The sequence below is a fragment of the Erpetoichthys calabaricus genome, chromosome 3 (genome assembly GCF_900747795.2).
Source record: "Erpetoichthys calabaricus chromosome 3, fErpCal1.3, whole genome shotgun sequence".
NCBI lineage: Eukaryota > Metazoa > Chordata > Cladistia > Polypteriformes > Polypteridae > Erpetoichthys > Erpetoichthys calabaricus.
This window is the reverse complement of record NC_041396.2, coordinates 168,737,532-168,751,409: the sequence shown is the minus strand read 5'-3', so window position 1 is coordinate 168,751,409 and position 13,878 is coordinate 168,737,532. Positions and strand designations below refer to the sequence as shown.

General features: G+C 34.1%; 1 protein-coding gene across 1 annotated transcript in view; it reads right to left on the bottom strand.

Annotated features, from left to right (window-relative positions):
• The window catches only part of cfap61 (cilia and flagella associated protein 61), a 208,715-nt gene that overhangs the window by 157,011 nt on the left and 37,826 nt on the right, over positions 1–13,878 (bottom strand). Inside the window, exons 7-13 of the mRNA XM_051925561.1 lie at positions 12,510–12,663; positions 12,250–12,341; positions 7,753–7,937; positions 6,154–6,193; positions 5,665–5,804; positions 4,851–4,977; positions 4,468–4,545 (exon numbers count right to left, since the gene is read on the bottom strand). Of these exons, the coding sequence (XP_051781521.1) occupies positions 4,468–4,545; positions 4,851–4,977; positions 5,665–5,804; positions 6,154–6,193; positions 7,753–7,937; positions 12,250–12,341; positions 12,510–12,663 (816 nt within the window). The remainder of the gene's footprint in view (positions 1–4,467; positions 4,546–4,850; positions 4,978–5,664; positions 5,805–6,153; positions 6,194–7,752; positions 7,938–12,249; positions 12,342–12,509; positions 12,664–13,878) is intronic.

The following is a 13,878-nucleotide window of genomic DNA, read 5'->3' as shown; positions in this document are numbered from 1 at the left end:
GTTGCCTCGAAAGCTTGCATATTGTAATCTTTTTAGTTAGCCAATAAAAGGTGTCATTTTGCTTGGCTTTTCTGTTTCTTTACATTAACCGCAAAATATGGCATATGCATTTCTCCATAACACACTAATTTTAACAGCATAAGCAGCAGATAAAGTAAAATGCCCCCACAGCTGAGCACTGCTGATTAAAGCAACATGAACTCTTTTAAGTGGCAGCATGCTTATTCTGCTTATACACACACTGAGAGTGGATTGAGAGCCTTGATTTATAAGGAAATTGTGTGCTAAAAAAAGCACAAAATCTGAAACATGTTCCATTATTAGACAAGTCAAAAGCACACAAACACAGCAATATAAATTGCCACTGGACCCTAAGAAACAGCCAATCATGGTAATATTTCACAACCAGGGGTGGCTCTACTATGAAACTAATGAAACTTAAGCTTCAGAGCTCCTAATCACATGGGGCCCCAGAAGCAACATTAGTCCAAACTGTTTAAAAATTTGGGGTATCTAATGTATGAGAAGGGTTTTCTAAAATAATATAGGAATAATACAGTGTACTTCAAAACAAAATAAAGTTAAAATAAAAACTAACAGGTCATGTAGGCTAGCCGTAAATGAAAATTATTGAAATTAAGAATGTTTCTTTCTAAATATATTTAATATAAAATAATTATAAATAACTTAAAACAGTATTAACATTTAAAACAGAAATTAATTTTTTTCTTAAAGTTATTTATGCCTATGGGGAGCTGTGAAGCAGAAAATAATTTTTCAAAACTATCCTTCATACAAATTTTGGTCTACCATGACAGAAGAGCACTTAAGTTCTTTATGCATATTGTCTCTAGAAAATGACATTGCAAGGAAGCTTTCATATGACAAAACTGCACATGAATATGTTGCTAGAAAAAACAGAAGAGTTTTTTGTAAAATGTACTTAATGTAGTTTATATTCTTATTATGTATCTAAAACAAAACATAACATTGACTGTGGTCTTTTCTATGTTTTATTCCATCAGTCTATGCAGCATCCTGCCTGTATGTAACATTTCTCTAATGTTCATTCCCCCCATAACTCAAAAACTATGAGGCATCTGAAAGTTTTATTCATATCACTGACTTTGACATGTGGGATAATCCTGTACAGCAATTTTAATCAATATCAGAGGTGTAAAGGTTACATTTGAAAACAATATGGTGATCTTCCATGGAACAACCTCATCAAAGGTTGTGAAGAGGCCCCCTGTAACAGTTCAATCTTCAAGGCCCCAAAAATGTAGTTTTGCTACTGTTCAAAACATATGCATGACCAGCTCTTATCCCACAAAAACATAAATTCTAATGTGTGCTTTCACACAACATATCTATTGCCAAAGAAAGGAAAAGAAACATATCATGCTTAATAATTATACTGTGTTGTCCTCAGGTGAAATCTACCTTGTTAGGTTTATTACTCAGTGTTGAATTATGCAGGAAGAGTACTGAAAGATTCCAGGAAATCATGTAGCTTAAGCCAACTTTATAGTGCATTTATCTATAAGACACAAAAAAAGTAATAATGATACTGGAATACAGGCAGGCCAGATGAATTGAAAGGAGTAGTACTGTAACTAGTAGATCCACTTGCTTTTTCACATCTGAACTTAATTAAGTGTACATAAGTCAGTGAAACAAAAGGGTTGGTAATGATTTGTGAAGGGGGAAATCCCCATTGCTGACATTTACAACTGACTTCAACATGCACATGTTGATAACTGACTATGGCAACAGGTATTAGCAAAAGTGGATACCCACCAACATCCTTTACTGAGAAAAAAAGGCTTATCAGAATGAATTGATGAGTGGTTATGAGAGAAATTAGGCTGACCATTCGACACCATTTTTAACACTTGAATTGACTTTTACTGTAACAGACTATCCAAACGTCTAGAACAATTACATAAGTTCAGTGATTGGGGTGAAGATTTTATGGAAAGTAAACAAAGGTACTGTATGTTAAGTTTATCAATTTATAGTATGATTTCCATTCTTCTTATAATAATGTGTGTTACTTTTGATCTTTATTATTGTCATGATTTTATTTGTATTCTTGTAATACAAATACTGCAAGAATGTAATGAAACACAGTAAGTTAGACTAGAGGAAGCACAAAAGAATAGAATATTATTTGTTAATTATGTTTAATTTAAAATAGCAATTAATACTATAGTACTTTGAAACTATATATCTATAAATATCTAAACTTCCTAAGAATTAACACCAAATACCTGAGATGAGCCAGAGGTAATGGGTTGTCTGCATTGCTTGTGCTCCAAATGTTTATAAAGTATTCCATAATCACAGGCTGAAAGTTTTATTAATCTATTCATCAATCCATTTCTGAACATTATTATAGCTGAGACTTGCAGAGCAGCACCAGGCATAAGGCAGGAATCAGGCCAAAGGTCACCAATAATAAAGAGTACAGTCACACACACGCACGCTGGGCCAATTAACATTGGGACATAGGAGAAACCCCATACAGGTATGAATAATAGGTACAAACAGTACAAAAACAATTACCAATACAGTACCTAGAATTTTAATACACTCTTTTGGAGTTGTGAAGCAGCAGAACTCACAGCGGGCTGAACAGGATATCCTATCCTTTGCAATGTCTTCCAACTCCTCCTGACAAATTCCTAGATGCTTCCTATCTAATTGAAATATATAATCCCTCCAAGGTGTCCTCTAGGTCTACCCTGTGCTTCCTCCACTGGGTCATGCCGGTAGAAGTTCCCAAGGAGGATGTCCTAACTATGAACCTAAAAACATTTCAGCTGACTCCTCTTGATTCAGAGAACCAATGGTCCTCCTTTATAGCTGAGATTCTCTCCTGTCATGGTGTTTGAATCCAACATGAACCCTTTTACAAGAACCTTATTTCAACCACTTGGATTTATGATCTTATTGTTTTGGTCATTTTCCATTCTCCTAGTTTTTTGCTCATGACCAAATTGGAGAATGGACTGACTGATAAAACAAAATCTTTGCCCAAATATTTAGCTTCGGCTTCACCACAAGACCCCAGCAAAATAATGTATGCCTTAGATCATGGACTGATGAAGCTATGAGAACAACATCATCAGCAAACAGTAGAGATGCAATCCTTAGGATTCAAACATGAATAATTTCCGATCCTTGGTTGCACCTTGATATCCAGTCAATGAAAATAATGAACAGTAGAGGAGACAAGGTACCCACATTTATCAAAAACAACTTTAATACCAAGTATGCTAACACAACTCTCTTTCCATAAACACAACAGCCAAATTAAATGCTGAAACCAAAACTCTTGAATCAATATTTCTGAATAATTATTTTTGAGTATAAATTCCTGGAATTGACTTTAGTTTTAACTATGAATCTTGTACATTATTTTGACTTCAGCAATGTTTGATTTTTTTTGTAACATACCCAAAAAACATAGCTACTCTGCTCATGAATTTAGTCTATGTGGATATTTGGAAATATTGATACTGACACAACACACAATCATATGCTTTTTCCAAAACCACATTTAAAATTTTAAGGCTAAATTGAATTAATATGATATTCAATATATTGAATATCAGTGCCATATCAAGCCATACTCTTCATGTTTGGTTGAGTAAAATAAACATATACTCTACTGTATATAAAGTGTATTTACATCTATATATCCTGTTTACAAATGTAAAATACAAAATGTCAGAATTTCAGATATCAAAGTTTATAATGTTGGGGCAATAATATTGGAGTAATCGATGATTCTGGATGTTTAAGATTAATAATCCCTGCAGAGACATCAGCAAAAGTCATCAGCAATGTTTTAGCTAAACTTTGATTTGATTAGCTTTCTACCTACTTTAGGAAAGACTTTAAGTTGTTCATAGAGCTATCAAATATACATGCCAAAGTTATAGAATTCTGTGAAAAATAAATGTTACTCTATATAAATGGGCATAAAATAATCATCATAAGACACTCTTTCTCCTTCTTGAGTTTTAAATCCATATTAAATGTCCATCTGTCATGGTTTTCATTTTTTTTTCTTCATCAAAATAATTATGCATCAGAGTTTGTCCTGACACAGCTATGGGCACAAGAAAAGCATTGTTTAAAACAGGAATAATGACAGTCCATTACAGGAAACTCTTAAGCACACAGTCATAGGCTTATACTACTTCAAACAATATCAGTTTATATTCACCAATCAAACTAATTGCCTATCTTTGAACTGTGAGGAGAAACCAGAGTACCTTAAGAGATGTCACATAAACATCAATCACAATCCCACCACATTAGACATTACAATCAAGAGTAAAACTGTGGAGCACTCTCTGGAGGATGGCAACTCAACCTGCTCTGCCACTCGTGCCAAACTTGAAATAGCCTGCAAATTGAATCTGCTTTAAAAAAAATAATAATAAAAATAATTACCTCTTCATTTTTAATTATTCCAATACCCACAATTTGATCCATGACTTCAGCAACAAATGCCTGCACTGGAGTTCCCTCCTGTAAAAATATAATAGTTATCATAAAACATATAAAAAAAAACTACAAACAATATAGCATGTCACTGAATATTAAATAAATACATTTTTCAGGATTGATGGTCAGATTTTAAACCTGTTTGTTGCCAAACTGTAAAAGCCTCAAAGCATTCAACATTGGATGCTTTGTCAAGTGGTGTTAACTGTAAACTGTAACTATTGAATTATAAAGGCATGCGATAAACACCTTTAAACATGATCACGGTGGTACAAGTAAGTGCTCTGCTAGCTATAGCATATAATCTCTAATACCATCGGTTCACTTACTAGATGTCTTCGAGCTTCATTAAAGATGTTAAGATTCTCTAATATAGACTTGTTCAGTCTGAGTTTACTAATCAGGCATTCCACTCCAGGTTTATCTATGGATTTTGCTTTTCTTATAATAAATGGGCTAAGAAGAAAGAAAACAAAACAAAACAATAAAGCAATAATCACCTGAAATTATAAAAGTAAACTTAAAGATAAAAATGACATCATTCTCAATGTGTGTAATGTGCACATTCATCCATTTGTGAGTGGGTTATTGTAGGGTTCTAGATTTTTTCCCACGTCCCAAAAATGTCTATGCTAGATTGTTTGGAAAAGCTGAATGATTGAGTGTAGTTGACTGCTTGGATATGCCCTGAGATGGGCAAGATACTCTTCTAAGGTTAGTCCATGTCTTGCATTTAATGCTGCAGGAGTAGGCTTAACTTCTTTGTAATCCTGTATATATTGATTTAGAAAATTAACATGGACCAAAGTCACTTTTTGACTATTACCAGGCTATTAACTTTATCATCAAAATGGCACTGTTGTGGTTGTTAGAGAAAATGTGCAACATCATATGGTATTAAATTTCTGATACAGCATTTGTTAATGTTTAACCATAAATCAAAACAAAAATATATATTATGTTATGTTTTACATAAAATGTTATTACATTCATATACTTTAGCTACTGTAGATCCTTAATGCAAGAAATTGCATATGGCAAATAAGTTGAATTATCATTAAAGATTGATTCCTTATTAAAGCAAAAAATATTATTTCATAAATATATGTAAATAATCTATAAAGCAATTACTTTCCAAGGTACCTGATCAGCCCAGATCGATGGAAAACATAAAGGTCTTGAGGAAGAGTGCTAGAATGATATGGAATGACTCTGGCAAATGACTGAAGCAGAGGAAATTCTGGAACCATGTTTGGTACTGTTATTACACAAAAATCCCGATTCTAAAATGTGAAATCACAATTTGTAAACAGAAAATTCAAATTGTATTAACAGTCTATATAGAATACAGTATCAAATAGACAAATGTAAACATATTTGGATAAACATTATTAGTTGTTTGAATACCTCTACTCATGTTTTCTTTTTCAAATATCAAATTTAATGCAAAAATATCAATATAATTTAACATTTAAAAAATGACACTTTTATTTGACAGCAGCAAAGACATATTGTATATATAAAATAATAGTAATCAGTTAAATTTAGTAGTTTAAAAAGTGTAATATCAGTCAGTTAAAGCACCCCCACAGTTTGAAAATACTTGTACAAACCATTTAATTAAATGCTTACCGGGAATAGTTTAAATACAAATGGTAAAAAATCCTGTGACCTAAAAAAAAAATTGAAAAGGTTTACTGGTGATTAACTAGACAGATCTCATTCTTATTACTGCTTGCAAGTAACTGCAAATCACATTTCCCTTGTATTTTGAAAGCCTTATTTAATTTGTTTTGACATCATGTTTTTCTGCTTTCCACCAAATCTAACGCACTGTCACAATGAGCAACATGCTCATATATTACATGCTCACTCACAGCAGTAAATAACCATCTTTCATTCTCTGACCAGCTGTGGTGAATTACAGAAAATGTGCAGGTTGCTCTTAGCAGGAAAACTTATAAGAGTCAGATTTAGCAGCGAAAGCTGCTTGAAAAATTTGCTTACTTCAGCTGAAGGTTTATAGAAGGTCATTGCTTTTTTACTGGTCAGTAAAAAAATGAAGTAATGTGGTAAACTGTACATTTTTCCTTATCTAAACAGTCTTCAATGTTTGTTTTATTTCTGTTCTGTTACTTGATAAGACATTTTGTTTAATGTTTATTCTTGGACATTCTCTAATAGCTCAGCATTGAAAAATTAACTAACTGCTTTATTATCAGTGATCAATGCAAAAATGATTTGTATAAAACAAACATTTACTACTTATGAGAAAATCTAATTAAGTTGTTTATCACTGTTGTATTAACTGGATGGAATTGTTCTGTCTTCAAATTTCACTGTTTTATGTAGTGTAGAGTGAGAAGTACTCTAGAGGGAGAAGCAGTGTACCCATAGACAACTCAGTTTCTCAAGCAAAAAGCTGCTAGAAATTGGACTTAGCTGTGAGTGAAAAGGGCTTTTTAACTACACATAATGAAAAAAATAACCTTTTTTAATGTTACTTATAAACCCACCCTGCTCAAAGCTATACAAAGTAACAAAAATGCAAATTAAAGAATTTTTTTATGATTAGTACAGGCTGTATCAACTGATAATTATTAATTAATTATCAAAAAGGTAAATTAAAAATAATTACTTGAAAATTATTTCACAAAGTAAAGTGAATCTAAATATAAACACATATACAATCATGTTTATTGGTCTTTATAGTCATAGATTTTGAACAAGAACAAGCTATACTGTAGTAACTTTTTGATTACGTGTACCTAATGACAGTGCACTTATGTGGCAAATATTCAGTAATAACCTGTATAACTGCAAAGTAAGAAGCAATTATTACCATGTACTCAACTTGTGTATTATGCATAAGTAAGTGATTAGCCTATAAATACGAATGAGAAGGTTCATTGCAATTTGCAGTAATTATATGGTAATGATGGCTAATTACAGTTTGGTTATGTGGTTAGTAAATACTGCATAATAACACTGTAATATTATGCATTACACAGAAGGTTTAACGTGTATATGTAGCAAAAAAACAAAAACAACAACATGCTGCTTAAAGGATAAGTTAGGTATTTTGAAGTCCAAGTCATTTTTTGTGGCAACCATTAATTTGCCCTGAAAATCTGTGTTAAGTGAAGCATTACCCATAGCTTTTCATTTCAAATGTTTGGTTGGTTGCACAATTTCAATTAACTGCTAGTCATAAAAATTTGGTAACTGTACCTCATTTCATATTTTTCATCAATAACAAACAACTGAATGCAAAATGCATCTGAAGAACCCTTGTAGACTGGATGGAAGATTTTCTTTTCAGCTTCCTCCATGCAGATTCCAGATGAGTATTTCAAATTATGGGTAGTGTCACCCTTTGCTGGAATATCAGCATCAGGTGTTATGATGGCTTCCTTCTGAAAAACAAAACCAAAATAACATCCACTCTGGTTTTCCTCCCACATCCTAAAGACAAATTTATATCATAATAATTGGAGACTCTAAATTTTGCCCATATTAATGAATGAGGACATGTGTACATGAGTGTGCCTTGAAAGGGATTTGCTCCCTTTCTAGGGCCAGCTTTGTACCTTATTAACTGTGTTTGTAAGTAGATGGATGGATAGAAAATGTCATCCATCCATCTTCATTTTTCTAAAAACAAAAATAACCACAATAATAATCCTCGAACTAAAGTAACATAGGAGACACAGACACAGCCAAACAAAACTAAATAATCAACGTAACAACATGACTGTAACAATAGGCTTTGAACACATTTCTAAGGACTGATTTAATTCAAAGTCAAAATATAAAATGCTGTCAGATATGCTTAAATTACACTTACAATTTAGCAAATATCATCCTCTGTTGTTCGCTACCCTCTTGGCTCATTAAAAAAGTTCTATATAGTTAGCTTTTACTTTAAAAAAATTCTTAAATCGTGTATCGAATACTGGAATTTGGTTTACTACATAAATTAGACATCAGTATTTAAAAATTATTATTATTTTCCATTGCATCACATTTTGTGATTCTATTGTGTTAATCATTTTATTTCAGGGACCCAAATCAAATTTATGTAGTTTTTAGTTTATGGGTCTGCTGTCACCATCAATCAATGTTGGCTACCAGTTAGACTGACAGGTCAAGTACAGATACCCCTTTACAAGTAACTTATAGCTGGGTACACTTCAACATATCTGGTATGGAATTTTCAACTCAATTTTATGAGTGTGACTTTTCTCTGGTATTGACCCAACACCCACCATAAACAGTGCCTGTGACTATTGTTAATATGATTATGATTCCAAATAATTTTCATAATGTAACAATAAAGCAGATTTCCCACTCTTACATTTGTTTTACCTAAATAATAATAAAAATAATGTGGATTTTTTCAGCTTACCACATCTACTAACATATATTTTTTTTAATTGTGTGACAAATTCAATCATCCATCTGTAGTACCCCAAATGCAAGGAGACTTGAAGCAATTTGCCAGGTAGGAACAAGAGGCAGGCCTAGATGTTCTTTGTTGCTCTATCTACACAAGCAACATAAATTCAAAAGATGCACAGTGCCTGAACAAACTTATCAGGAAAGCCTGGTCCATCACAGGGCTAACCCTTGGTACACTGGAAGCTATTATGGAAAACAGAATTGTGGCCAAACTGGACCCTATCATGAAAAATCTTCTCCATCGCACTTAGGAGACTTTGTCTTTGCACACTTTTAGCTACAGACGTACTCCTCCAATGTGTTCTAAGATGCGCCCCTAAGGACCTTTCCTACCCACTCTTATTCAGTGCTTTCTCCCAATGTAGCAGACTAAATACTTAAACTCTTTAAATTAATTTTTGCTATTTCATCTATCTATCTATCTATCTATCTATCTATCTATCTATCTATCTATCTATCTATCTATCTATCTATCTATCTATCTATCTATCTATCTATCTATCTATCTATCTATCTATCGATTAATTGTATTATTTTCTATGTGAGTCTGTGAGTTACCAACTTTGTATGGTTACTAAAATTTCAACTACATTTTATAAACGTTTTCTTAATTATGGTAATAATAATAATAAAAATAATGATGTTTTATTATTATTAAAGTTTCATTATTATAATTGTTTTCTATGTTTCTGCAGCTGCATACAATTAAATTTCCATTCTGTGATTAATATACAGTGCGTCCGGAAAGTATTCACAGCACATCACTTTTTCCACATTTTGTTATGTTACAGCCTTATTCCAAAATGGATTCATTTTTTTCCTCAGAATTATACACACAACACCCCATAATGACATGAAAAAAGTTTACCTGAGATATTTGCAAATTTATTAAAAATAAAAAAACTGAGAAATCACATGTACATAAGTATTCACAGCCTTTGCTCAATACTTTGTCAATGCACCTTTGGCAGCAATTACAGCCTCAAGTCTTTTTGAATATGATGCCACAATCTTGGCACACCTATCCTTGGCTAGTTTCGCCCATTCCTCTTTGCAGCACCTCCCAAGCTCCATCAGGTTGGATGGGAAGCGTCGGTGCACAGCCATTTTAAGATCTCTCCAGAGATGTTCAATCAGATTCAAGTCTGGGCCACTCAAGGACATTCACAGAGTTGTCCTGAAGCAACTCCTTTGATATCTTGGCTGTGTGCTTAGGGTCGTTGTCCTGCTGAAAGATGAACTGTCGCCCCAGTCTGAGGTCAAGAGCGCTCTGGAGCAGGTTTTCATCCAGGATGTCTCTGTACAATGCTGTAGTCATCTTTCCCTTTATCCTGACTAGTCTCCCAGTTCCTGCCGCTGAAAAACATCCCCACAGCATGACGCTGCCACCACCATACTTCACTGTAGGGATGGTGCCAGGTTTCCCCCAAATGTGACGCCTGGCATTCACACCAAAGAGTTCAATCTTTGTCTCATCAGACCAGAGAATTTTCTTTCTCATGGTCTGAGAGTCCTTCAGGTGCCTTTTGGCAAACTCCAGGCGGGCTGCCATGTGCCTTTTACTAAGGAGTGGCAATGTGGAAAAAGTGATGCGCTGTGAATACTTTCCGGATGCACTGTAGATTACCTAATCTAATCTAACTGAATTATTTTGTGTTCCACTCTGTTCCAGATTATGTTAATGATAACAAAAGTTATCATTCATGTATCCAGTTTTTGAATCTGCTTAATCTGTTTTAGGGCCTCAGGGAAAAACTGTCTATCCCAGCAGTATCAGATACAAACCCAAAACCAAACCCCAGACAACACACTAATCTATCAGAGGACACACTTACTCACCCACACTTATTCACAGCAGGCCAATTTCGAGTTAAAAATTAGCTTAACAAGAGTATTTTCAGAATATAGAAATCTGAGAAATCAGAAAAAATATATAAACAGACAAGGGAAAAAATATAAACTTTGTACAGATAATGATGACAAGGTTGTACATGGACACATCTTCTTAGAGTTATGAGACAGGAGCTCTAAACTCTTCATCAGCCTTGAAAACAGCAAAAGCTAGATGTACAGCTGATGAACTGTATGCCGCACTCTACAGCAAAATGCAATGGATATACTAGCTAGCATGTTCATATGTTGGTTTTAATACCATGAGTCACAAATATTACGTTTTTTGTTGTTGGTGACACAGGTGACTTGTGCACAAACATATTAATGTGTGCATGCATGCCATTTCGAACGACAGATACGTTCACATTACAGTTAGATACACGTTATTTGTACCTATGAATGTGACCTGTCAAGACAGGCAAATCCGATCTGAGCAAAACATTAGAATTAAGCAATGAAGCCTGTAATATGAATGTTGTCTATTGTTTATTGTTGTGTACTACTGTACTTCACTGTGCAATGCACCTCTAGTATCCTAAAGGTGTTCTATAGAAGGTATCACTTCTGTAGGTATGGTGCCTGCCAGCAACTAATAGATAACTTGGCAAATGTAGCCTATATACAAGCCACTAAAACAGATTTAAGATTGAGAATGTATATATTTAATCTGTAGCTCCACATTAATTGTGATCTATTTTGTGATAGAAACCTGTATAAAATTCTGGACCATACTTTTCTCCATTGAACAAAATGCTCACCCAAGAAGACAGAGAGGCCACAAAATATGTTTTTTGAATTGAAATGAATTGAATACACAGACTTCTTCTGTACAGACATATCTTTGGGTGGCATTGAATCTCCTACCCCCACTTTCTGCCAGACAGACAGCAAAAAAAATGTCTATGAATAACAAATAATCTAAAGGAGCTTTAAACCCCTTACTTAACATATATACATTGACTCAAGAGTTATAGGAGTGCAAAACAAAGTCAAAAGTATCAAGCCTGTAAGTATACACAACTTATATAGGCAAGCTTTTGATGTGTTTTTTATTGTCAATATATTTAAAATATTTTTTTTCAATTTTCACCAGTATCCCAGATCCAGAATATGTAGCAAAGAGTGAATATACAGAACATATTTTGAGTTCACTTAAAAACAAATATGCATCTATATCTGAAAATGTTCACCCACTTCAGGGTCACACAGACCTAATTAAATAAAATGGTTATTTATGTGCATTAATTTAGGGCTGATTCATATTGAGAATTCCTGCAACAAGTGTGAGTCTTGATGATACTTCTACCTAATAATATTATTACAATAGTTTTATAACCACAGTGTTTAATACTTTGTCATGTTTTAGGCTTGTACCTTTTTGTCACTTTCTGCCTCATTGTTGCATTCTTTCTCTTGTGATAGTCCAGCTTCAGGACTTTGTGGAACCGTGCTATGCTGTTTTTTTGCTAAAAGAAACACAAAAATCTTTTTTGAACGAATTTAGAACATGCAGCCTTAACAAGTACTACCTAAACCCTAGCACTTCAGAAGTTCATGCACATCTGATCAGAAGTTCATGCACATCTGCGATTATAAACATAGGTGAATTCTTTTCATTTAAATCTTCTGAGTACCTGATTCAGCCTCCAATTCAGGTGGTGGTTCCAGTATATCTGCAGGGTCAGGCACATACAGTCCATGAAATGGTTTTAAGTTGAAGCATTGATTCAGCATTTCTACATTGACATCACTGCAGACGCTCATAAATCCCACTGCTTTACCTCGTACCTTAGAAATATGAAAAACAATTAAGATCAACGTGGTGTATAATTCAAAGTAAGGAAATGAATTTGCATTTATTGTTTGCTACTCATATACAGTATTTTAAAGATGTCACAATAGAATGCATATTTATACATTTTTCTAAGCAGGTGGTTGTCTAGAATCAACTTAATTTTTTCTACTAATGGGTTTCACCCACTTTATTACAGCTTGCTGCAGTGCAGACAATGACCAAGCAAAGTATTCCAACATGAAATATTACCAAAATGTTGATGAAACCAGGCCATTCAGCCCAACAAGCTTACCAATCCAATTCAATTAGACTCTTCAAAATAAATCAAGATATGAATATCCCTAGATATGAAGAGTCCTAGGGCCTCATGTATAAAAGGTGTACACACACAAAAATGTTGTGTAAACCCATTTCCACATTCACTTCAAGATATATAAAACCTTAACTTGGCATGCTGACACACACATTTTCATGGCAGCCTCACACCATGCATATGCACTTTCCTGCTTGGTTTTGCAAACTGGTGGCACCCAGTGTCAAAGCAGTGCTACTATTTCTGTGTTCTTTCTCTAGAATCACATCCATGATGCGGGCTGTATCAAATAAAACTGAAATTAATTGAATATCGTTTACAAATTTAAGGTACTTGATTGTAATCATTCTGTAACAATATACCGTGGAAACTCGCGTATAAGTCGAAAAATGTATGCCTTAAAATTCATTCAAAAAAACAGGGTCTACTTATCCACGGGGCAACACAATTGTCCATAGAATTTGGGTAATGACATTGTACACGCAACGCTTCACGGTGTTAAGTCACCGGTCATCTGCCATTTCCCATGGTCTTTGAAATAATTATAAGCCAGCAATACTATTGCTAATTAGCTAGTTTTTTTTCTAATTTCATTAAATAATTCTTTAAACTGTGAAATACTTGAATTTGAGCATTAGCTTTTGCAGGTTTTGGATAACAAACATACCATTAGCTGCCACGTGCCATCTAGCGGCTGCCATCGCGCGTGCCTGTCGGCTGGTACATAGTGTTAAAGGTCGCGGGAGCAAGCCGGCATATAGCGGCTGCAATCGCACGTGCCTGTTGGCCAGTACATAGTGTTAAAGGTCGGCAGAGCAAGCCGGTATATAGTGGATACGATCGCGCATGCCTGTCGGCTAGTAAATAGTGTTAAAGGTCGCGGGAGCAAGCCGGC